Source organism: Fundulus heteroclitus, chromosome 2 (genome assembly GCF_011125445.2).
Source record: "Fundulus heteroclitus isolate FHET01 chromosome 2, MU-UCD_Fhet_4.1, whole genome shotgun sequence".
NCBI lineage: Eukaryota > Metazoa > Chordata > Actinopteri > Cyprinodontiformes > Fundulidae > Fundulus > Fundulus heteroclitus.
This window is the reverse complement of record NC_046362.1, coordinates 34886614-34913036: the sequence shown is the minus strand read 5'-3', so window position 1 is coordinate 34913036 and position 26423 is coordinate 34886614. Positions and strand designations below refer to the sequence as shown.

The following is a 26423-nucleotide window of genomic DNA, read 5'->3' as shown; positions in this document are numbered from 1 at the left end:
ATGTAACACATGCCTCTTAACGTCGACTTACAACATTCTGGATTCATGGTGCTCTGAGTGCGGTTTGAGGCACTCCCTGTGCTCAAACATACAATAAACACACAGGACACTTCAGGTAAGACCTTAGAATAAGTAAATATCTTAATGCGAAACTATGACATGTTAACTTTTAACCCATGTCGCAGCCGTGTATCTTAACACTTGGTTTTGCCGCTAGCGTAGTTTTTCCTGCCAAACCTGGTTTAAAAACCGGTTATTTTAAGATTAAGCAGCTTGCAGCAGCTGCGTGCGCTGCATATAGGAAATGTACATCAGTTGTTCTTAACAGTCGTGCTTTTACGAAGTATTCGGCTCGCTAATGGTTAATCAGACAAACTGCGTTAATTTGCAAACGTGTCGTGAAATGCGGTTGGTCTGCTTCTGTTGACAGGAGAGCTGCTCCAAGTCCCGACATGCCGAACTCCACATCCGGTGATCCCGGTTTGACGGTTTCGGATCCGCAGCACTCCCAGAAGCTCCTCGCCGTCCTCCGGACCTTCTGGCAGGAGCAAAGCTTCCACGACGCGCTGCTGGTGGTGGATGGAGAGGAGCTCCCGGTGCAGAAGAACATCCTGGCGGCAGCCAGCCCCTACATCAGGTCAGACACTCCTCCTCCTGCAGCCATCTGACCAGGCATCAGGTGCTCCTGTGGAGGCAACGTGATGGGCGTGTTCCCTTTCAGCTGAGGAACAGCTGGGCACGATTCCAGACAGTTTTTTTTTATTATTATTATCGTGTTGTGACATATCTTGTTAATGATTTTCTTGCCAGAACCAAGCTGAACTACAATCCTCCTAAAGAAGATGGGTCAACCTACAGAATTGAACTGCAGGGAGTCTCCATGGCCATCATGAAGCAGATCCTGGACTACATCTTCAGCGGGGAGGTGAGTCTCATCTCTTTCTTCTTCTTCTTGCCAAGCACTCTTTTCACTTTTAAGGTTTGACTTGTCTAAATGGCCGATATGTGCCTGCTTGTGTCAGAAAGACAAGGTGCAGAGATGTTTTGTTATGGCCTACACAACACTGCTAAAGAAAGACTGCTGACTGGACAATTGTGCAGCAGAGCGGGATAAAACACTCCTGCTAGCCCTAAAATGTCATTGCTGAAGAAGCCAGCTGGTCACAGAGTGCTGTATCCAACTATATTAACCTCCTAAGCCCAAAAAAAAAAATACGTACTCATACTTTATAAGGCCTTTCTCAACTTGTACAATGCCTGACCTGCTAATCTGGTTATCGACTAACATGATAGTCCTGGAGGACGATGTGGATGTGAACAGGTTTTGCAAACTGCAATGCTGTCATTATCTTCTAATACCCAGTTTGTTTATTTATAGCCAGGCAATAACGGAGCCAAGCCTGGGTCCTGATAGTAAGGAACGCAAAGTCTTGTCCCCATAGACATAATATAAGAGTAGACGCGTCATTGGGCGGGTTCTGCCTATGCTGCGATGCGTCAGAGCGTCCGCCATCTTAAATGTGGCAAATCTGCAGTTACTCAGTTACTTATACAGTATCAGAGGGACTTTAATCTCTGAATATACTTTGTATTCGTAGTATTTTTTTTTTGTAATATTACAAGTTTATTTTCGTATCCCTTTAGCTTCATTCTCCTGAATTTATTCTCCTGAAGAATAAAAATATTTAAAATAATCTAACCTGGCCCTATTACTCCAGGAGTAAAATAATTCTGCAAACTGTGTGTATTCTGGAAATGTTCCCCCTTAATTCTCATGATATGATGTTTTTATCATAACATTATCACTTTTGTGTTTGTTTGTTTATTTTTACTTTATTGACCTAGGACTTTTTTCTCTCATTTTATTAATTTTACCTCTTTAATACTCACCCAAAAAGTCTGTTCCTAAAGGTTCACAAGTGACACGGTTTTATGAAATAATGAAGACAACAATGTTTAGATTTAACAAATCGATCCTCATAACATATACACACACAAATATAAATATATAAATATAAATATATATATATATATATATATATATATATATATATATATATATATATATATATATATATATATATATATATATATGTGTGTGTGTGTGTGTATTTATTGCAGCACAGGAATGAGGCATCTTCTCTGCTCCACATTCACAATAACAGAACTGAACTTTTTTCTGCCACATACAATATGGCGGTGACGTTGACGTGCGAACCTGCGCCCTATGACGCGTCTACATATATGATGTCTGTGCTTGTCCCGCTTTGGGGCTACTCCGCCTGAATAAAATTCCACCACATGTAATTAATTTATCGGCTATTTTTATCGGATGAATTTACTTATCGGGCTGATATAAAATTCCACCATATCGGCCGGTATTTTATTGGTCCGATATATATCGTGCATCCCTAGTGAAATTTATTACTTTTTGAGTGAACCTGCAAACCCCCCCACCTTCTGTAAACTTAGAAGGTAACTCTTATTGTTTTCATAGAAGTTGTTAATACAACAACTGATTTATATATTTCAATAACACTGTAAAGAAGGAAATAAACACAATAAACTGTAAACACAATATCTTGGTTACATCTGTAGCAAGTTTGGTGACCACACAACAAGCATTTGAGAAGTTATACATGTTTAGATTCAAAATCAATCTAGGCACAACCCTATTGTTGTGCCATTAGGCACAATTTTTAAAATTTGGAATTTTATTCTTGAAATTGAAAATGTGGGATGCTATTATATGTCTGGTAGATACTTTTGTAGAAGAGTCTCAGATGAAGCTCTGGACATGTGATAAGTGTGTGTCGGTCTCAGTTAGTCCGCTACAAGTGCGATATTGTTGATAAAGAGCTCAAGCCACTTTGAAAGGGGGCTTGCGGGCTTAATGGAAAGTTAAGTGGAAGGAAAAAGTGTAGATTAAAAAACCAACACCTGCACAAGCAACAGGAATAAACAGAGCTTTGAGACAGTTATGGAGCCCATCCAAGAGTTTGGTTGAGATTCTCAGGGTGTGAACTGCAGAGCTTTATGGGCTCTAACCACAGTGTTACTGTGCTTGGCCGGCAAACTGGCCTGACTTGAGTCTCATAAATGATCTATGAAGTAGTCGTAAGAGGATCTACAAGCCTGCAGATGACCTGAAGGCTGCTATCAAAGCAACCTGGGCTTTCATTACACCTCAGCAGAAGCATTGGCCGATCGCCTCCATGCCACGCCGCACTGATGCAGTGAATCATGCAAAAGGAGCTCAGTAGAACGATTGAGTGCATAAATAAAATTAGTTATCAGAAGCTGCGGATTTCTGTTTAAAATATCCTCTTTTATTGATCCTTTGCACTATATCCGGTAATTTTATCCTGTAACTTACTTTATTCTGAATTCTACTTCAATTCACTGACATTTTCAAGCTGTATGCAAACGAAATTTCGTTCTGTACGCACTCTGTGCATACAAAATTACAAATAAAGTTGTCTAAGTCTAAGTCTTTTTGGTATTCTAATTTTCCAAGACAGTGAATTTTGGGTTTTCATGATCATCAAGTGCACAACCCTGTGCAGTTTGTGTATTTGTTCTTTATTCCCGTGCTCTTGACTCCCAGATCCGCCTGAGCGAGGAAACCATCCAGGACATGGTGCAGGCGTCCGACCTGCTCCTCATGACCGACCTGAAGTCGCTCTGCTGCCAGTTCTTGGAGAGCTGCATCACGGCGGAGAACTGCATCGGCATCCGCCTCTTCTCGCTGCATTACTGCCTGCTGCACGTCCACCACATCGCCACGGAGTTCCTGCAGACTCACTTCCGCGACGTGGCGCTCACCGAGGAGTTCCGGGAGCTGCCCCACGACCGGCTGTGCGAGCTGCTGAGCATGGAGAAGCTCAACGTGGGCAACGAGAAGCACGTGCTGGAGGCTGCGGTGCGGTGGTTCAGCAACGACCCGGACAACCGCAGGGTGAGTGACTTTTACCTGTGGCCTCACCTGTTCCGTAGCCGGTGTCCAGCTTCTCTAATGGGCAGCAGATTCTGATAACAGAGAAACAAGTCCATACCACCATGAAAACAATGAGGGACACGTCTGGTGTGACATCACTGTTTTATATCCACGTTTGTCACATAAGGAAGCTGCACATTTTTGCTAATTCTGGTCAGATTTTGGACTCCTGAGGTTTCTAGAGTGGAAGATGATTAAAAAAAACAACACAAATTTAAAAAAACGAAGCTCCCCCCGGCTTCCAATGAATTTCAGCTCTGAAGTTTTCTTTCCAAACTGGAATTGAAGCATTAAAAACACTGTGGATGAATAACAGCGTTTACACGTGGCCACCAGAAAGTTCTGTTTTTCTACCTTCAGAAACTTTGTAATATAACTTTTTTTCACACCATCGCTGTTTTTCCGTGGTTCTTACATTACCCACCAGATTATTTTTTTCTCATGTGTACCCCTAAATAAAGAAGAGCTAAACTCCTTTTCAGAACCAATTTGATGCACGTTGTTTTTTTTTTTCTCAGTGAGGTTGATGGAGCAAGAAGTAATACTGACACCTAGTGTTTCAAATTGGAACAACAACAGCCTATTAGTCCTCAACGGTCCTGCTTTGAAACCCACTGAATTTTTACTTCCATAGGACATATACATGATGTTGTATTCTGTTCTATTTCTGGCCTCCATGTTTGAAGGCTGCTGCTCTTATGCCAAAATAAAATACCTAATGCTGCGCTCTGCTTTGGGAACCCTGGGAACTCTCATGTGATTGGCTCAGGAACCAGGAAGTAAACAGGAGCTATACTCTGACTCGAAGTAGTTCCAGACCGTACCTCTAGGTTTGAAAGGAGAAAAGATGTTGTTGATAGAGATGACTGACAGTTTATAGGGAACATTACTTCCATCCTGGGTGACACATGAGAATGATTCAAGGCTGATTTTTTTTTTTCAGTAAATATACGTATTGCTCCTTTAAAGGGATAGTTTATATTTGTTTATGTTATTTGGTATACTGTGGAGTTGTCAACAGTTAATGTCTAATGTGTATTGGCAACTATCTCAAAACCTTTATTTACTGCAGCATCTGTCATCTTTAAATGGCTTCAGTCTTAAACGTATAGCAGTTCACGTGCCTGCATGTTTAAACAAAATACCAATCCCAGTTAAACAGTTAAAATGTGCATGCTTTAAAGGAGCAATAAGCGATATTTCACCACTAGGTCACCTGTTGAGCACTGTCTGTAGACCAAAGCCAGATGTGCGTCAGGCCACGCCTCTCTCTACCTCCACTCCAGCTGCAACCCGGCACCCATTTCCCCTTCAGACCCGTCACCTAATATGCGCATATTTACAAAGGATAAAAACATAGCAGAACAGCACCAGAAGAAGTGAGTAACTTCTAACTTTATAATGCTGTTAGCAAGAGTTGCTACCCAGTAATGCTCTGGAGCAGGCGTTTTGTGGGCAGGGAGTGGGTTAGCCCTGAGTGGCAGCTGTTCACGTGCACGTACGTGCACGCACACATGGCCAGCCCGGATATGTAAACAAGAGACTGGAGAACAACACAGAGAGATGGTGTGTGACCTCACACCATAATCCATCTAAAAAGATACATTTTAGTTCTTCACGTCATTGTTTTTTAGTTCTTTCTCTCTAAAATAATGACATTTTGCTTATTGCTCCTTTAAACAGAACTGAACATGTTTACGAAACCTAAATATCTGCTTCTCTTCTAACCACAGAGAACATCTCTGTGCTGTTTCTGTAATTATAATGCTATGTGTTGGTGTTTAAAGCATGTCTGTTATTTTTCTGTCTTCGTCTGTGTTGGCAGTGTCACATGAAGGAAGTGATATCGGCCGTGTGGACGCAGGGCCTGGACCAGAGCTACCTGAGAGACCAGGTGCTGCGCATGCGCACATGTTTAAGATCTATTTAGACTATAAAATGTATTTATTATATCTATAGAAGGATTCCACAAAATATTGTGAATGTATCATCATTGCAATACGAGTGACTGTTTATGTACCAAAGGGCTATTCGGTGTGCAATAATTGTTGGCTAATATATTTCTTGTGGAGCTGATGGGTTTGGTTTGGCTGTGACTAAATATCAAAATGTCTTAAAAGTAGACGGGGTGTCTGCCTCACGGACCAAAACTGGGAGTTGGTTCCACAGGAGAGGAGCCTGATAGCTAAAGGATCTGCCTCCCATTCTACTTTTAGAGACTCTAGGAACCACCAGCAGACCTGCAGTCTGAGAGCGAAGTGCTCTGTTAGGAACATACGGGGTAATCAGAGCTCTGATATATGATGGAGCTTGATTATTAAGGGCTTTATATGTGAGAACCAACATAATCCAAAAGATTATGAATTTACATTTTACATGTTAATGTAACATTTAACCTGTAGGACGGAGTCTCACAGCACCACTTGTCCACATCGGACACTAACGACATTCCCCCAAATGCTAATCACAGAGTGATGGAAGCATAGATGACAAAGACAGGAAAGAAGAAAATAGGAACATATCGCATCTGATATGGTCCTTGCAATATTTACCAATACTATCGCCATCGCGTGGTTTTCTAGTGTCGTGTAGCCCTAATCTATGGTTAGAACTTCACCCAAAGATTTTAAGATCTACGGTTATAAAGTCTGAATAATGTTAAAGTTACTGAATGTTGTCATGGTGAAAAAAGCCAAATATACTTTGTTCATTCAACACATTCATTAGGCAGATGCAGCAGAGAATTAAAACGTTGCATCCATAGATGATTAATTTCAAACTGGACAAGGTTAAATTATTTTATGTGTGAAATACATTTTTTTCATTACTTTTTTTGTGTTGTTTTGAACTGAAACTTTGAGCTTGTGTCATCTGATCAGACCATGGGAGAGCCGCTGATGAGGGAGGTGATCAGGGAGTTCTGCTACAAGGTTCTGACGGAGGAGCCGCCGCAGGGCGAGGCCATGCTGACCGCCTTCAAACCCCGAGGTTACTCTGAGTGTATCGTCCTTGCAGGAGGAGAAGATCGGAGGTGAGTAACTCTTCACATTCCTATCATGACCATGGAAGCAGTAGGTAGTCCTCCAAGAATGCTTATTTTCCTCTGCAAGTTGGAACATAACTGACCAAAGAACTTCGCCACAACGCGCTGGGAGCTGTAGGCTGTCTAGGCGCCTCACAATAACTCAAGATTTTATCAAAATGTCCATTCATGGTTAATGTTTTTCAGTTGTTCAGCTCCAAGCCTTCAGTTATCAACTGTTGCTTGTTGACCTTTTCTTTTAAACCACACGTTTAAAACGTTTCCGTGTTAAATATAACTTTTTATTGGTTTAATATAAGATTTCTAATATTCTAAGAATTTTATTTTGAGTTTTTATTGAATGTGAGCCTTAATAATCCAATTTAACAGAAATTAAACACCTAGAATACATCACTGTGTATATAATAATATTTGAAGTGATATTCTGTTTAACTCTTAACTGTGATGTGTCTGTAGGACTGTTGCTTTCTTTTAGCTGAAGGAACATTTTTTACTTTTTTTTTTTTTCTAAAAGGCAACAAACCTTTACAACGTGATATAAGAAAGTGTCATAGGGCTGGACAATAATTCAATAACGATATATAACGATCTATAGACGTATATCGATGATAGAAAAAAGGGTCAATAAAAAGTTCAATAGAACAGTTTTCCTTCCTCATGCATTCTATCCTATCATCTAGGTTAATATTAAAGTCATTACATTCTCCCAACCAATCACAACGCAGACGCAGATACGCTTCGTCACTAAGCTCCGCCCCCTTCAAAGATTTCAGAGATCACGCGTTTATTTTCTTTTTTAAAAACTTGCAGTTTTGTTAAAAGGTTGGTTGAATAAAGGGTTGAGTTTGAATTCAGTGTTTGTGCGTTCTGTATCTAGAAATGGGTTGCTAAGCAACAATATGAAATGGTCAGGGCTGCACTTAATATATATGTTTTGAATTAGTTGATAATTATCGATGTCGATCAATATAATTTCTATTTTGTTGATTTACCATTTCTTATATCATCCAGCCCTAGTGTGTCACTCATATCAGTAAAACGTGCAGATTTAATACGCTCCTGCGTCTGATCCGATCGTACACAACTGAACGTTTACTGCATTTTTACACCATTATTATTTTGAACTTTTCAAATTAATGCCTTTTTGTACCATTATCTTTGCACTATAAACATGGTTGAACGTTCTTCTGCATACTTTAAAACAAAAAAACAGCTTTTCTCCTGCACTGTGCATTCGTATCACTGCTGCACTCTATATTGTAATGTTGTTTTATTTCAATTGCAATCTCATTACATTGTCATAAGCTGTAACGAAATTTCAATAAAGACAAAAAAGTCTAAGTCTAAGTTCCACTCTGACCAGAACCAAGAAGCCGACGGCTGAGACCCGCTGCATGTGCCCGCTGTACGACACCAACAGGCAGAAGTGGATCGTTCTGGAGCCGATGAGCACGGCCCGACTCGGCCACGGCGTGGTCGCCGCCGGTTAGTGCCGCGCTCGGCTCGCAGGAATCCATCAAAGATCCCCTCTGTGTTAGAGAGCAGCAGCAGGTGGGTGTATCTAACCGCTGTCTCCCGTCTGTCAGAGGGGTTCCTCTTCGTGTTGGGGGGTATGGATGAAAACAACACGGTCCTGGACACTGGAGAGAAATACGACCCTGACTCCAACTCCTGGAGCCCCATCCCTCCCATGATGCAGGTACCAGCTGCTGCTGCTGCTGCTGCTGCTGCGTCATTCTGTCTCTGCAGCTCTGTTTACCACCTGGAATGGCTCGTTTTTTTTACATATTTTCCCTTTGTGACCACAAGGGGTCAGTATTGCTTCGACAAAAATGACTTTTAAATAGCTGCGTTAAAAAGCTCGGGGTTTTAGGCGATAGACACATTGATCTTGACTGATTTTGGTAAATAACTCTTTCCGACTGGATGTCTTTCGATATTTGGTTATGGCAGGTTTTACAGTTTCCATGTAGACCCCAATAAACACCTGACCTGATCTCAGGTCCCCCAGTTTTGAAACACACCTGATGGCTAATATCTTTTCCCACGTTCCAATAGAACGCTCCAAATGTTTGTGGCTTACTTGTTTCCCCGTCCGATGTTTACAGCCACGGCAGAACTTCGGCGCGGTAGAGTTAGACGGGCTGATCTACGTCCTGGGAGGGGAAACCGAAGACACAGCGCTGACCACGGTGGAGGTGTTCGACCCCCATTTCAGCACCTGGAAGATGCAGACGAGCATGACGATGGTCCGGAAGGTAACGCCAGAACCGTGGAGACTTTTCTGCTCTTCCCAAAGTTGCTGGAGTTCATTGTGGGTCACAGACATTAGTTTCTGCTCAGCTCTCTACCACAGCGTTTCATTCAGGGCAACGGCAAAACCGTGATGCGTTTATTTCGTTTATTTAGGGGCTGACAGATAGTTTTCATTTATGAGCAGAGTTTGTGTCCAGTTGATCAGCTGCATATAAATATTTGCATAAATATTTTTGACACAGGAAATTGATTAAAAGGAAAGTGATGGCAAATAAAGTAGTATCTATCTATCTATCTATCTATCTATATCTATATATATATATATATATATATATATATATATATATATATATATATATATATATATATATATATATATATATATATATATACAGACAGACAGACAGACACAAAAGAGGAAGTCAAAGTTGTGTAGTGTACACCATAGATGTACACTACACATTCAATAGAGTCATATATAAAACATATAAAATGTACATTAAAATGTACACAAAATTAAAACGATTAATGTAATTAATTCTAAATTTTGACTTAATAATGTACAATGAAAAACAAAAGAAATCCAAAGTGAATTTCAAAAGTTAAACCAGTGTGTAATAGAGGAAAAACTAATTTCACTAATGTTATAGAAATATACACTGGGATTAATAATAAATTAACCAATTAAACAAAACTAGGGTTGCACCGATATGAATATTTGGGCTGATATCGATTTCCGATATTATTGCTGTTACGGCCAATAACCGACATTTACCAATATATCACAGATATGATCACCTGACCAAACAAATAGCACATGGTCGACCTCCTGCTCTAAAAACACAAACAACAACATGGAAACCTGCTGGTCAAATAACAGCTTATGACCAGCAGGGTGCGCTGATCAACCTCTGAAGCGTTTCTGAAGCTATAGAAGAAAAAAGTTTGCTTTATTTTTTAAGAGTATAAAGGAAAAGTTCACTATAATCATTTACAGCAAATCAATTACATTTCTAAATATTTCCTAAATAAATAAAGCAAATTCATTGAATATGTTGATTTTAGAGGAATGGTCCTCAGTCAGTGGAAATGACAATAAAAAAATCCATTGAAAGCTGGAAATGTGATTATTATTAAGCATTTTTCTCGCTGTTATTTTTGTACGTTGTCAGAGTGCAGGAAGCTGTGGTGCAGCGGCAGGAAGGTGTCAGGAGCTAATCAGCATGTGTGATGTTATCTCGTCATATTTGCATCTTGCTTTTATATCCGTTTCCTTTGCTCCTCCGCTGAACTTGTTTCAGCTGCACGTCAGACGAAGCTTCTCTTATTCACATATTTTTCTCTTTCTCTGGTGGAAGTTGAATGAAAGTTTGTTTTTGTGCAGCCTGTTGGCTCTATTAAAGCGTTGCATGATAAAAAAAAATATGACCGACATGAGGTTGTAACGCATATTGGAGGCGGAACTTCTTTAGATGAGGACAAAAAAACAGACAGATATTGTTATTGTGAAGTTAATATATAAAGATTTCATTATTTTTCTCAAGATTAGAGGGGAGGTGTATGGTTAAGTAAATTTAACACCGAAAAAGCCAAACAAACTGATTATAATAAAACGGAAACCTCTCAGGAGTTTAAAGAAAAGGTGTTTTTTTTTTTGGGCCTGAAATTCAGAGTTTTATCAGTGAACGTAAATCTGAGAGGGGAAAGATAAAGATAAGTGAGTTTGAGAAGATCAGGGATACCACAGCACTGCGAAAGGGAACTAAAAGTAAGTAACATTTTCTTGAAATCACTGTTTGTCCTTGATTTGAGCAGGTAAATAAAATGATCTGCCAATGGAAAGAGTTTGTAGAGCCCTCATATAAGATAATTAAATAATACTACACTTGAAATAAAATGATAGAGTTGAATTATTTATATTTTAATCGCAGATCATTAAAACTTGCCTGAATATATCAAGGACAAATGCACTAATTTTAAGAAAGTTTCACCTGCTTTTAGTTTCCTTTTTGCAGTGTGGAACGGAAAGATCCCTTATAGTCCCACAGATGAGAAATGTGTCTCTGTGTTTAATCCATACCTTAGGGAGCAGAGTGCTGCCAACACTGAGTGGCGCACCGGGAGCAATCTGTGGTGGAGGGTCTTGCTCAGGGGACCCAGAGTGACGGGCCTGAGTTTCGAACCGTCCTCTATATGACGCAAACATCCGCTCCCTGAACTAGACCACCACTCCCACCTAGAGGGCAGTATTCATGGTCCTGAAGCAGCAAAGCAGCCCCAGACCACCACACTCCCGCCACCGTGTCGGGCTGCAGCATCGACGCACTTTCTCTGAAAATGCTGTGATTAGTTTTTCAGCAGATGTAGCAGGATGCACGCCTTCCTAAAAGTTCCACCTTTGTCTCGTCAGAATATTTCCCAGAAGTCTTGAGACATCAAAACCGAAACCACTGGTGGTTTTGGTTTTGGATGATGGCCTTTTTTACCCATCGTCTCTTCCTATTTTTTGAATCACAAACTCTGACGTTAACTGAGGCAACAGAGGCCTGCTGAGATTTAGATGTTGGTCTGGGTTTTGTTTTAAATCCCCCGTACTCAGGTGCATATTTCTTTAATTGGAGCATCCAATTTTTGATAACTGTACAGTGTTTTTTTTTTTCCTTATGTTGATCATTTAATCTTAAAGTACAGTCTCTTATTCTTTTTGTTATTATATTTGCCTTTCACTTTGCTGCTGGTGTGCTTGTATTTCCCCGCTGTGGGACAATAAAGGATATTTTTGTTATGCTAAATCTTTTAGCCTACTTCATGTTGCTAGCCAGGTACTATTTAAGGAATAAATTGATTGTACAGGTCTGGCATTAAGCTGCCCTGGGTGTGGCTGATAAAATTAAAGTGGTTTCATAAAATAAAACAGGCCTAGGTTGCTTTGGATGCATTTCTAACCCTAGTAAAAATAAAAAAAATGCAATAAAGTGAGACAGAAAAGGGAAAAATACGAGCAGTATTGTAAGTGTTGCAATAAAAATATGTCTTCTATTGCCTTCAGGTGGGCTGCTATGCCTCCATGAACAAGAAGATCTACGCCATCGGCGGGGGCTCCTACGGGAAACTCTTCGACTCCGTTGAAAGCTTTGACCCAAAAACCCAACAGTGGACGGGCCTGTGTCCCCTGAAGGAGCGACGGTAAGCGTGATCCCATCAGGTGACACACGCACATCAGGCCACATGTGAAGCGTGTGACCGTGAGTTGCTCAACAGGAAATGAAACGAGGCTTCATGGCGACTGTCACAAGCTTGGACGGCTTGGGTTTCGTTTTTGCGCGGAGCCGCTTCACATTTGCACCGGGGCCGCGACGTTAGCCGGTGTCCAGCGCAGGGAGGCCGCTTTTCGCCGCTCCCGATCGAGCCGCAGCTCACGGGTTCATGAGCTCGTTTGGGTTTCACCTGGAAAGCTCTCCGGCTCGTTGAGCAGCACTTCCCGTCACGTCATGCCATTTTAGTCTGCAGGCTTGAGTCAGCTGTTGCGTCCGTGCAGCTTGTGTTGAAATCATCCAGCATTTCCAGTACATCCTGTACCGGTGCGACCTTTGGTGGCAAAAACCAGTGACTGAACCAGACTTGTGGCTCTGAGGCATCAGATGTTTTCAGACGGCGTGGCTGAGAAGCCTCAGTTGAGATTCTTTCTTCTTCACGCTGTTGTTTTTGTATGTGGGGCGTCACCACCTCCCAGCTCAATCTGATCTCTGCGGTGCTCAGTTTCCTTCGTAAACCAGAATCAAACGTTTCCTTTTCAGTGGCACTCTTTTTTTTTGTCTGTGGGGCCGAACTTTAAAGTCAATTTATTTACAATCCAATCCATCCTGCTTGTTTTTAGACGCACATCAGGTCAGAAAGTTCCTCACTCCAACCTAAAATAACACTAATGTTGACTTTAAAGACCTTTTACTGCATTCTGGGCAGTCAAACGGATAACAATCACTCCATTCTCTGTAGTTTCTCGTACATTTGTAATCAATATTCAACTTCTCAGAAATATTACGACATAACGCTCGAGGAGCATTGCGTCATCTGCCGTGTGCGTCGAGCTAAAAACAGCTAGCGAGTTAGCTTGTTTACACCTGGAGGTTTTCTCCCTCATGGGAACTTTTTGTGAGCTTTTTATGTTGCTCTAAAACACCGAGGCGTTTCAAATAAACAAAGGACGCGTCGTCTGGCGGTTGGTGCGAGTAAAGCTTATAATACAGCTTATAATACAATAAAACCAGACTTGCCCGGATGCGAGGCTTTTAGGGAGGACCTGGGTCTAACATGTAGGCTCTTGTAACAGGCCTGGGCTGGAGAGGAACGATCTGGAGGAATGAGCTCCTTCCCCAGGACCTCGTTATGAATTGATTGCAGGGAAGAGTCCCTTTTGTGCCTTTTGCTGTTTTAATGCCCCATAACATAAAACTATAGGCGCCGTAGCCTGTATGACTCCAGATTGCTGCTTTTTGACACTGCTTGATATATCCTGGGGTGTTTTTTATTTTTTATTTTTCCAGCGTAAGTTTAAATTTATTCTTTGTGTTGTTGGATGTATGGAGTTGCCATAAATCAGTTTCCTGTCCGGGAAAGCGACATTACCATTGACAGTTGCTTAATTTCAACGGCTAGATTAGATCTGGCCATAAAAGTTCAATAAATTATTGCTGATTCAGTTTTATAGTGTTTAGAGTAAATGTCAGCTGTAACGGTCCCTTTATTCAGCCTGAAGTAATATTTAGCTATTTTAATTATTTTTTTTTTATCTAATTTACTGCCGTTTTTTCATCTGATATATTGCTAAATGCAAATTCGCAAAGGTCAGTTTACCACAGCTATAATCTCAAGGCTTCTATTAAATGCTTATGATTTTAAAATATATCCCACATATATAATCCAGTTCTGTTTCTTTCAGTTTCTGATGACACTTTATCTCCGTCTCTGCTTGGCTACTTGTCCCTTAATTTAACTTAACTGGCTCTCAAACTGCATCTATCTTGGTCTATGAAGGTGCTGCTGCTCCGAGTATCTAGAAGGGCATAAACTAAACTCTCTGTTTCAGGATTGTTGTATGAAGATACCCATACAGGCACTGTCATGGATGTGCTCCCATCATTCTTTCTGGGAAGACAAGTTTTCTACTACGCAGCTATGTCAAACACAGGAGTGTGCTAGTTTCAGGGATTTTGCTGATTCTTTCTTTATTTTGTATGGCACAGGATCATCTCTTCATGCTTTGAGGAGTTTGGAAGTCAGGCTGGCTAAAGAAATCAAACAACCAAAGGCTAATGCATTTATTTAATCTAAACCCTACCCAAGCAAAGATGAAAATGGATGCAGTGCAGCGGAGAACACGTTTACTGACGCTCATAGGTCCAGTGAAGGAAATGGGTCCCCTTTGCCTTCAAACTTGGTGTCATGCATGTACGGTGGTTAAAAACCACTCCATTCACAAATGCCATATCCTTTCCAGAAAGCCTCAAGATCAGAAAAGGAGGATTGTATTAGACAACAATCTGTGCTTTGGCTGTTTAAGGAGAGATCACCGTTCTCCTCAAAGCTGCATGTGGAAAATGTAAGAAAAATCACCCAACTGCCCTTCATGAAGAACGTGCTACTGTAGCATAAGTCAGTCAGAAATATTTTCGAGCATTTTTTTGGCTCTCTTCACATTAATTTAAAATTTATAGACCTTTTTAAAGGAGGAATAGCAGATTTTTCAGGAATTTTCCCCAAGTCCCTTTTTGAATAACTGCGCATGTGCAAGACCGTCCCTGTTATCTGCTCTTCAGGGGAATCGTGTGGAAAAAATCTCCCAAATCCACTCTGGTCTTATTTCTTTCTACGGAGGCCTTCCTCCTCTTCTCATAAACATAAACACAGTTCGCTTCTGGCGCCATGTTCAGAGTCTACGGTGAGAGCAATGAACGGCTAACACCAAAGCTAGCCGCTAAGCTAACCGCTAAGCTAACCGGACGCGCAGCCAGCAAGGGGAAACTAACAAGGAACGAGCACGCATACTGGCGTTATGTGAGCTCATCAGAATTATTAGTATGTGGGACAATCAATAAATAAGGTGATACTCCGAGAACCTGAGGGACAGAGGAGAGTGAGAGCAGGACCAAAATGCTGACTAATCCCTGCCATTTGGACCAAACGGCAGGGATTAGTCAGCGTTTTTACATGCCTGAAGCTCTCAGAGGTCTATTTTTTTTTTTACTTCCTTTTTCTGAATACATGTATTTACTACTTTCAGTATGGAAGGATGAGTTTACCCAGTATAACAAAAGGTGTTTATTAGTTTTACCAACTATAGCTTTAATATGCGGCATTGCGTTACTACAAACTGTCACAAAGTCACTAAATTTTCACAGCTTTGTTGATTCTCTGAAAGCCATTTTTGAGCCAGTTGTTCAGTCTTTCCTTGAATGCCCGCTGGATTACAAAGGCATGACCATAATCAAGCGTGTAAAGTTTCTTGATCATATTATACGCTTCATCATCCGGTCTGTAAAAGTTCCCCTCTAACGCAGGTTGTGCCTCCCCGTTAGTATATCTCTGTTGGCAGTAGGCTATAACCCGTCGGCTGGATTTGAATATCTCTATTGTATGAGTGCTTTTAAAGCTAGCGCTCTATCCTGGGGAAATTTTGTGGATCACCCGTGAAGACTGAAGGTTCTGGAGTAGGAAGTCTGCTCAGAACTGTTGTATCATGTAAGGCTTGCAACAAGGATGCTTCATTGTTTGCTTGTTAGTTTTTATTTTGCTTTAATGTTTGTTTGCTTGTTTTTTTTTTTTTACAAATGGGAAGGAATATCAACTATATCACTGCCAGCACCAGCGTCTGTTGTTATCTGAAGCCTCAACTAAATCTGCCTCGAGAGATGCTTTTAGTGTTGCAGCAATCACTTGAAGATCCCTTTCATCTTCCAGTCTTTTAAGCTCCCGTCCATCTTTATTTCAGCCTGTTGTGCAGCCAGTAGTGCTTCACATTCTGCCATTTTTGTTGTGATACTTGATTGTTCTGATGTACAGCTTGAGTGGCGACCACAAACAGTGGACTTGGAGGATGATGACGCAAGTATTGACCGGGCATATTCTTTGTCAAGTACCATACAAAGCCGGACCTTTTTCCGCAAACTTCTCTAGCCGTTTTTAACTTATCTTACTATCATCAGTCCTAATAAATCTGCTGTCACAGCTGTAGCATGAATCCGTGCTTCTTCTAATCTCAGTAGATGGAATAAAATTTGGTTGTATATGTTCATGTGTTTCTTTTTACTTGTGTTTCTAGCCCTCCTACATCATCCATCACGACTCCTTGATTCATGCTGGTCAAGATGATTTAACATTTAAATTTAATATATAAGTTACACCTGAATATAAGTTGCAGGATCGGCCAAGCTATGAAAAAGAAAAAAGAAAAAAAAAAAATATATTATGGTATATATATATAATAATATATATCTATATTATATATATATATACCTATATATATATTATATTATATTATATAATATAATATATATTCTAATATAGTCCGAAAAATATGGTACTTGGCAATTGCAGTACAGTAAGGAAGGAGCGTAGGAAAAGGAGCTGTATGCTTCCATATAGATCCTTTAGCTAGGAAGCTTGCGATGTACGATTACGGTGCTAAGGAGCTATAAGGAATCCTTTGTGTGACAATGACGTATATTCACAGCCTACCTCATGGAAATTAACAAAAATGTTCAGAGAGAAGAGATCCGATAGATCGTAGCAGCAAAGTTTTAAGTGAAAGGAAGCAATGAAGTGTGATGAAATATATATATATATATATATATATATATATATATATATATATATATATATATATATATATATATATAAACCTTGAAAATTAAACCGATTGTGTTTGTGTTGCAGTTCTATATCAGGAAATTAAATGCGTGTGGGTTTTTTTTTTCAAAATCTTTCTTCATGTTGTCCGAGTTGTTGTTTTTCTACTCCTTTTTACATTTATTTTATTTAACTTCTTTTATGCATGCTGTCTTGTTGAGAGCCAAGGTTTCCCTTTACAAGAAAACCCTGTTGTCTTGTCCCGCTCAGGTTCGGTTCTGTGGCCTGCGGTGTCGGCCAGGAGCTCTACGTGTTCGGCGGAGTCAGAAGCCAAGAGAGCGAGAACCCCGAGCAGAGACAGATGATGACCTGCAAGTCTGAGTTCTACCACGACGAGATGAGAAGGTCAGATCTAACAAGTTCAGTTCACCGTATATTTTAGGTGGTGCTCTGAAGCTAAAACATTTAAAACATAATGTACTGAGGACTAATTATCATATCGATAAAAATGTGTTAGTTTATTTCCAGAGTGTTTGTCGTGAACAGTGACGGCACAAAGGTTTTTCCTTTGTCGGTCGAGGCAGATGAGCGTTCACACTGAGTTCACACTGTGCTGGAGGTTCTCCTCCCCGTTAAAGGGGAGTTTTCCTCTCCACTGTCGCTTCATGCATGCTCAGTATGAGGGAATGCTGCAAAGCCATCAACAATGCAGACGACTGTCCACTGTGGCTCTACGCTCTTTCAGGAGGAGTGAATGCTGCTTGGAGAGACTTGATGCAACCTGCTGGGTTTCCTTAGAGAGGAAACTTTCTGACCAACCTGGAGGATCTGATGGAGTCTGACTTTAGAAAGTGCCTTGAGATGACTTGTGTTGAATTGCTGCTATATAGATAAATAGAAATTGATCCTTCTTTATGAGAAAAAATGGGAAACATAGATGAATTGATGATCAGCTGCAGATGCAGATGTCCACCCAGTGGGTGGACATCCTAATAAGTTCATGGTCAGAGTGTGCAGTGACCAGAGAAACTACAAAAAGCTCAGGACCTCCACCAAGCGCAGCGTATCGGTGTGAGCACCTCAGGCCAGCTGTCAAACACGGTGGTGGTGGGCTGATGATGTGGAGGACCTGGACGTCTTGTAGTAACAGAGTCATCCACGATCTTCTCGGTATACATCCCAGAGCTAGAGCCACTTATGAGTCTGTCTTGATGACAGCTAAAGCTGGGCCCAAACTGGATCCTCAACAGAACCATGAACCTAAACCCAGCAGTGAATCTAAAACTGAAACCCTGAAAACCCAAAGAATCTAGGTCACAGGTGTCAAAGTCCAGTCCTCAAGGGCCGGTGTCCTGCAACTTTTAGATGTGTCCCTGGTCTGACACGCCTGAGTCAAATAATCAGTTAATTAGCAGGACTCTGAAGAACCTGACTGCATACTGAGGAGCTAATTGTGGTATTTGATTCAGGCATGTGGGACCAGGGAACCTCTAAAAGTTTCAGGACACCGGCCCTCGAGGACTGGAGCTTGACACCCCTGATCTAGGTGGTCCAGTCAAAGTCCGGACCTTAACATTGTGCGGCCAGTCATTGTAGACATCAGTAACTCTTGCATGCTCTTTGTTCTGAGCACGTACTGTTCTGTGGGTCAGGTGGATGTTCCTAGACGACCAGAACCTGTGCATCCCGGCCAGCTCGTCCTTCGTCTACGGCGCCGTTCCGATCGGGGCCAGCGTCTACGTGGTGGGAGACCTGGACACGGGTCGGTAAACCGGCAGCGCAGGGTTCTCCGGTCGGGCTTCCTGGACAGTTGCTTCTTTAACGCCGGAGCTTGCTGTGTTCGCAGGAACGAGCTTCGACTACGTCCGAGAGTTTCGGCGCAGCACGGGGACGTGGCACCGGACCAGGCCCATGTTAGCCACGGATCTCTCCAAAACGGCCTGCGCCGCCCTGCGCATCGCCAACTGTCGCCTGTTCCGCCTGCAGCTGAACCAGGGCATGTTCCAAGTCAGGCTGTCGGCAACCTGATTGGGTCGGCACCCCGGGTCAGCAGCCTCCGCGTCCTCGGCTCACTGCTGCCCCCTACCTCCAGATCGGGGTTGGGCCGTGCAACGACACTTTTATTCTGTAGATTTGGGGGGATTGTTGATCTGTACTGTTGACCGGAGGGTGGGGGGGTACTCATCAAAAGATGTTTTTCATGGTAAAGGGTTTTTTTTTTTTTTTTTTGGTAGGAATTTTCAAATATTTTCTATTTAACTGGGGACGTAAACCTTCTGTTTTTCTTTTAAAGGTCATTTGTTTTATGTTTAGTGATGGCTGGCGGAGAGATTGAACACTAATATAATCTATGAAATTTTGATGCACGCTTAATGTAGAGGACATCCGTTAGAACTGTGTCCTGCAGCGCAGTATGTCTTTTATGATTTAAGCGATATTCCTAAAACTATCTCCTCATATTTGATGATTAAGTTTAATAATCGCACACACGGTAAGATTTGCTCTGGTTGTGGCTAATTTCAGGATTCTAGCTGGGACAGCTTTATAAAAGCTTGTTAAAGCAGGATCTAAGGCAATTTAAGGACTGTGATAGTATTTATTTTTATAGAAGACATTTTTAATTGATGCCTTTTAAGCAGCTTCACTCCAAAAGTCCAACCAGAGACGGAGGCCCAAATAAAGGCTCCAACAAACGGCCACTGGTTGTGTATCAGAAACATGCTTGACCCGTGAGTGTCGGACCCGATTGTGGCCACACACGTACATTTTTATGCATCTACAGAATTTTAGAAAGGAGATCTGAAATATTAAATGGTGTTTTCTCTTCACTTAGGGACAAATTAACAACAAACTGTAAGTCGTACAGCAGCAGCAGACACACTTTAGACAAAAACACCTACGTTTCCATGTATAAACAGCAGACAATCAAATACATACTGAATATTATGCAGGGTCAGACTTCAGCCTGGCCTGATTTTAACAAGTAAAAACTTGTCTTTTTTTAAATAATTATGCAGCTTTTTAGTCTCTAATCTATTTTCTTTCTCGTCTGAGCTGCTGCTTTTGAACAGTTTTGTGATTTAAGCACCAATCTTTATTGTACCGGTTAAATTTAACAAAGGATTAAATTAAAATCTGCAGAAAGATGCTAGTTGCTTGAAATAAATCTAGAAATTGGAGTCCTGTAGGAAAGACATTGATTCGTAGAATATAGTAGTAAAAAAAAATAGTAACTGTAGTGATTTCCGTTTTTAATGAGAAAGTTGAGCAAATATGAACAACAGTTTCTCCACATATTGCATCAGGATAATTATCCGATTGTGGTGCAGATGGAGGGTGATGTTTATTTCGTGCTTTAGCGCGTTGTCTCTGTTGATCTTTCAGAGTCGGCGCGTCGGGAACATGTTTGGTTAGTTTAACCTGCTGGTTTCTCTGGAGGCTCCCGGAACTTGTTCCTGCGGGAGGAAATCAGTTCCTGGAAACTGGAAACGAGTTCGGAGAGCCTCCCACCGTCTTCGCTGTGGAAATGAATGGGTGCGGAACAAAAACAGCTGACATAGCGGTCCAAATGTTTAGAATATCCTTTAACAGGGAAGGAAATGTTTCGTTTTTAACAAAATGCTGCTGAGAAAAGGGAATTTCGTTTTTAAAAAACGCACGAGAAATGAATAATTTTTCTGTGGCGTAACAGTGGCCGAGTATAAAGGAGCTCCTCATGACTGTGTGCACACATTCCAGCGTTTACAGTAAATACTGCTCTGCATCACTGTTGTCTAAACAGCGTCTCACTCGTTGGCACCTTGTGACTGTCTGTGAGGAAACTGTGGAAACCTGAAAGCCACTGAGCTGCTGTGGGATTGCTTCAGTCCTGCAGAGGAAGTTTTGTCACAATCTGCTTTTGTTTCATTGACGTCAGAGGATTAAATTCACAAAGTAAAAACACGCTTCTTTTGGTTTTTGTTTCAGTTTGAACGTGAGATTTCAGTGAGATATTTAGAAAAGCTGCGTTGTCACTGCCGGTCATCCATTCATCCAGCCCATGTGTCCGTACATCCATCTAATCATCTACCCACCTCTTGCCGTTTGTCCTTCTGTCAATCCATCCATCTGTTCATATGTTCGACCATCTGTCCTCCCAGTTCTGGCTCTCCCCCTCTACCCATCGTCCTTTCTGTCCATCCATCGGTTTATTCCTTCCTTCCAAAGATTCATCCATCAGTCTGCCCATCAATTTACCATCCATCCATCCAGCCATCCATCCATCCATGCATTCGTTATTCTATCCGTCCCTCCCTCATATAAGGTTTATTCTCATTGTATATACCATACAACGAAATGCAGCATGGTGGCTTCCAGTATTGGCAGCACACAAAAAAAACACATGTATACCTAAATTATTAATTACTAGAGGTGTAAATCACCAGCTTTTTCACAATATGATGTTATATATTGATTTGTTTAGATGACGATCCGATATTTGCCGTCATAAAGTCTGTTAGGATTTCTGATCGAAGCAATATTATCTGCCTGTTCAACACTATTATTGATATCAACTCACAACAAAAAAAATAGCATTTGACCATTTTATTTCCAAGCTGTTACAGGCATCAGGCACTTAAATAAAAAAGGCACTCTTTTAGTTTTAAAATAATGTTAATTGATCACCTGTTCACCTGAGTCTCATGCCTCAATTTCAAAATAAAGGCATATCTTAGAAATGGCGACATTTTCTTTTTGCATCAGTGTGATTGGATCGTTAATCATTTAATTGATAAACTGATGTGGATTGATGTGTTGTCATATCACTAATTATTATCAGAGAGCAAAGGAAAGTAAGCATCCAATAAGGCAAGAGAGCTAAAAGGTCAGTAAAGCGGGAGTGAAGGCTATAAACATTTAATTAAATGGGTATTCCTCAATTATATTAGGCACAGAGTGAGAACCCAAACAAAAATGTGTTTATTATGGCGTTGTGGGCTTATGTCTGGGGTAGTTTGCTATAATTTGAGGGGGATGGGTGTCAGGGGTGGAGGGGGGGCTGAAGGATTATGGAGGTGACAGCTCTGAGATATAAGCCGTTACCTTGTCTGTTTGTGTGAGGAAAGCTTCGGCCTTCGTATCCAAACTGGTAAACTGAATCCCTACAATCACTGTCGGTGCCAAGCCTCTCCTGTTCTCAGCAGTACAGCTGGAGAACCGGACGGCGCTCCTGTAGAAATCCATAAGAAGCTGTGGCTCCCTTCCTTGGGTTAAAAAGAGACTCTATTGGGCCTTTCTGCCCAGGGTGGAAGGATATGTACACTAGACGTTGATTATTTCAGTCCCTTGTTCATCCATCAGTTAATCCATCCGTACGAACAGTACATACGTCATTTCATCCGTCCATCCATGTATGGACGCTGTCCTCTCTATATCATCAGGTCACAGATTCATTCTTGTCCTCACCAACATCCTTAAGCTCATCCTTGGAAGGGGGGGGGGGGGGGGGGTAGCGTTTCCTGGCCAGAAAAGACTTGAGTCCTGAGTTCGGCTCCAAAGGGAGGCGACCGGATATGCCGCCTCAGCTTGACGCCTTTTGATGTGAAGGAGCAGCAGCTCTGCTCGGAGAACCTTCTGAATGACGGAGCTGCTCTCCTCGCCTTTAAGGTAAAAGCCACCGGACAGAGGAAGCTCCTCTCAGCCGCTTATGTTCTTATTTCTAGTCGTTATGACCGTAGGTAGATTTTCACAAACCTCTGCTTTTAGCTTTTATATTTTTGTTAAATAATGTAAGAACAATGTTCGTGGAGTACGTGAGCCGCCTGTGAAGCTGGATGCTGTCTCTCTCTCCGCTGTTCAGGACTTACAAGCTTCTGCGTTACATTGACGCACAGTCTGCTGTGTGCTAATATCCTTTTACTTCTTTTACTGTATTCTTATTTTTTGTCTGCACCATCAATACCAAGTCCAATTCCTTGTAAGTGCAAACCTACTTGGCGATTAAACTTGATTCTGATTCTGAGGTTCCTCGGCTGGAAGAGATAGAAGTAATTTCGCTCCGTTGGATCAAACTTCCTGCGATCCACGCCCTACACCTTAAACCCAACACCTGAGCAGGTTCTGTTGGCCCGCTTTTATCACCTCTGGGATCAGGATGCGCTCTTTGTGGATCTGTCGCCGTTGCGTCCAGACGCGTAATTAAGGACACAGGATTACTGGGTGTAACGTTACAGGAGGGGGATGGGGTTTTATTAAAGCGAGCGGCTCTGGTGACCGCCCCTTTAATCCATCTGGACCAGGTCATGTGACTGACGTCCGTTAAACATGTAGGAGAGGATTTCTGTTGACCTGTGATAGGCTGGAGCTCCTCTCCAGGTTCTACCCCCTCGATCACTGGAGATGGGCACCAGCAAGCTCCGAAATGTCTTAATTGCTTAAAGGTTTAGGTAATCTTACATAGTTGTAAAGCCTGTTTTTTTTTTTTAGATGCATCTATGCTCCAGCATGCCTGAATTAAATGGCTTAATTCCCTCACCAGCACTCGGTCATCCGGCTCTGCAGGGGTCACCTCCGTATCAAATAGCTTTTTCCTCTGATGGGAGACATTTATTGGATTTAATTTTTAAAAATAGAAGAAAATGAGACATTTAACCAGCAGGGGCCTGAGTAATGAACCATAAAGAGCCACGACAGGCTGGCACCGCCTCACCATGCTGGTCATCAGCTTGGTCACCGGCTGTGGTGACGAATGTTGAAGAATGGGACGCCATCCCACAAGTCATTGTGGTGGCGTTGGTCCCTTTGACACGGTCAGCACGCCCAGGCTGATCCCGTAAGGATCGGGTCGGGGTTGAGGAGTGCAGACCGGCCGTTCTGTCACACCCTGGAGGTAAAGCTGCTCTGTGGCGGCGAGCGGCGACATCTTGGACAGTTCTGCCCATAAGTGCAGAACCTGATGTTTATCTTTCTGCATTTAGATTACCTCCAACAATGGCGAGCTGAGATTTACCCCCCCCCCCCAGTAACAGATGCTGTTCCCACACCATCACACTGCATCCACCAAGAGGCATTGTGTGTCAAGCTGGTTGGTATTAACAGAGAGGATTTGGTGACTTTTCATAAGTCCAACCAATAAATATGGTAGAAATAAAAAGGCTTTCCAATAGTTAAAGAGCTATTGTGAAGAATTTTTATAAGAAAAACCTTGTTTGTTTAGATTGACTGAGTGTGGTTGGGTTTGATGTGGATTTACAAGATGTAACCATATAAAATTAACCGAGTCTACATCCTGGATAATAAAAACAGCCTAAATAGAGGGATAAAACAACTCTAAGATTGTTTAATTTGCCCTAAATAGTAAAACATCGTCACCCTACAGATTAGCCAGCATTTGATTTTAAAAAGGTTTGCATTGGTTAAGCCAAAGCAACATTAGATCATTTTGAACTCGGATGAATGAAAGCTTAAGATGTTCGTAGCTACCTGCATTAGTGCCTATTGGCAATAGAAACCGACACCTCATCCAGTCTCAGTATCTGAAACCAGATTTGTCAAGCTGGTCTTCATTTTGGCTGCACGTTTGAAGGAAAATAACTTGCTTTTAAAATTTCAAGAGGTGAAGTTAGCATATAAGAGCTTTCACCCATAGATGCTGACATTAGCCTACCATGTGTTCAAGCCATTTTTCCAGGACTGAAGTGGCATCTTAGTCTGAGGCCAGAGAAATTGTACTAAAGAGCCAGTTAATTGGAGCTGGACCAAGAAGCCCAAATTAAATAGGTTTTTGTTTCAACTCTAGACCAGTTCTTTAAGAATCAAGATCCTTAAAGGGACAGGGCTTTGTTTTTGGAAATAAGCATCTATTGGTGGTGGGTGGGGTTCAGCTTAGTAGAGGCAGAACTTTCTGAAAGTTCTTGTTCTCAGTTTTAAACTGAGACCTTCCAAATTGCCTCTTGGACAGCTTTTAAAGTTCAGATGGTCCAGAAAAAAAAAAAAAAAAAAGCAGTCAGGTTGATGTTTCCTGCCAAGGTTTATGGTTTTGATTTCATGAAAACTAAAATCATTTAATGCAGACTAGGTCAGCAAACATGATCCTTCATCTCCTGGAGTGATGTCCTTGTACAGTTTAAGAACCACAGCGGCATCAAGTACGCATCCTTTTGGTGAAAAGATTCTGCAGCCCTTAAGCTGATAAAACCCAAGAGACAATTTCAGATTAAAACATTAGAGACCAAGGTCACTTAAGCAAGAATGATTTTAATGTTTTAGGTGATAGAGTCAGTCAATGGTTCCTCTAGAACTTGCAAAACAGAAAAAAGGGGTCAGACGATCAGTAGCTGCAGAGTCTTGAACACAAAGGGATCCTCAGTAACTCATTTCGACTTGATCTTGGCCTGGATACTGAGGGTTCTTCCCAGGGTAGGGATACATTGGTGGCTGCTGGACAAGTGGTTCTGTCGGGGTGTAGCGGAACTGAGTGAACCTCAGCTGCTTACGGTTGTAGCGAGACTTGGACTTGAAAGCGTACACTTGATCCTCTTCATCCACAGGAGTGAAGACCGGCTCGTCCTCGCCGCTGGTATCAGATGAAGAGCTCCAGCTCTCCTCTGCAAACTGCTGAGGGCTGCTGGCGTCTGGAGCTCCCTGCTGGCCGCTCTGTTGGACCCCATGAGTAGAACCGCCGTCAGCACCTCCAGTACCGCTGCTGTAGTAAACTCCTGGATAGCTGCTGTAGCCTCCAGAACCGCTAACCTGTCCACCAGGGTTCTGGTAGACTGGCTTGGACGGTTCCTGTTGAGGGGGTGAAGCTACATACCACCACATTGGCTGTTCACCTCCACTACCTGAGGAAGCAGTTCAGAGTCAGAGCAAACATGTCCAGCTCATTTAAGAGCTCAGCTTTAATTAAAGCTTACCTGCTTGTTGAGGAGCACAGGTGATGCTTCCAATCAGCAGGAGAGAAATCCACAACATCCTGCAGAGCAAGAGATTCAGATCATTAAATTCAACACATATCAGAGCATAACCTGCATTAAACTGGACCTCACCTCATTTTTGTTGTCGTTAGCACAGGATAGAGCTCAGAATCGTCTGACACTGCTTCCAACCTGCAGGAGCTGCTTTTATATGATCCTCAGAGAAGCTGGAGATGATTGGACCTGATTGCTGAGCGGGACCAGCTGCTGCAGAGGAAGCAGAACCAAAGACGTGGAGCTCCTCTGATTGGTCACTCAGCTCAGATGACTTCAATAAAGACTTTGAATAAAGTTCACCTTTACTGTGATTGTGTTACCTTTAGAGCGA

The 26423-nt window shown here is 41.9% G+C and overlaps 1 protein-coding gene across 1 annotated transcript; it reads left to right on the top strand.

Moving 5' to 3' along the window:
• The first annotated feature begins 3 nt into the window (after positions 1-3).
• gan (gigaxonin) lies at positions 4-21081 on the top strand. The gene is made up of 13 exons (XM_036126003.1): positions 4-115; positions 431-637; positions 811-925; positions 3608-3958; positions 5823-5891; positions 6877-7028; positions 8404-8525; positions 8627-8739; positions 9149-9298; positions 12346-12482; positions 17412-17546; positions 18794-18903; positions 18988-21081. Exons 2-13 carry the CDS (start codon positions 453-455, stop codon positions 19167-19169), a joined length of 1821 nt encoding a protein of 606 aa, XP_035981896.1. The 5' UTR covers positions 4-115; positions 431-452; the 3' UTR covers positions 19170-21081.
• Positions 21082-26423: the final 5342 nt, after the last annotated feature.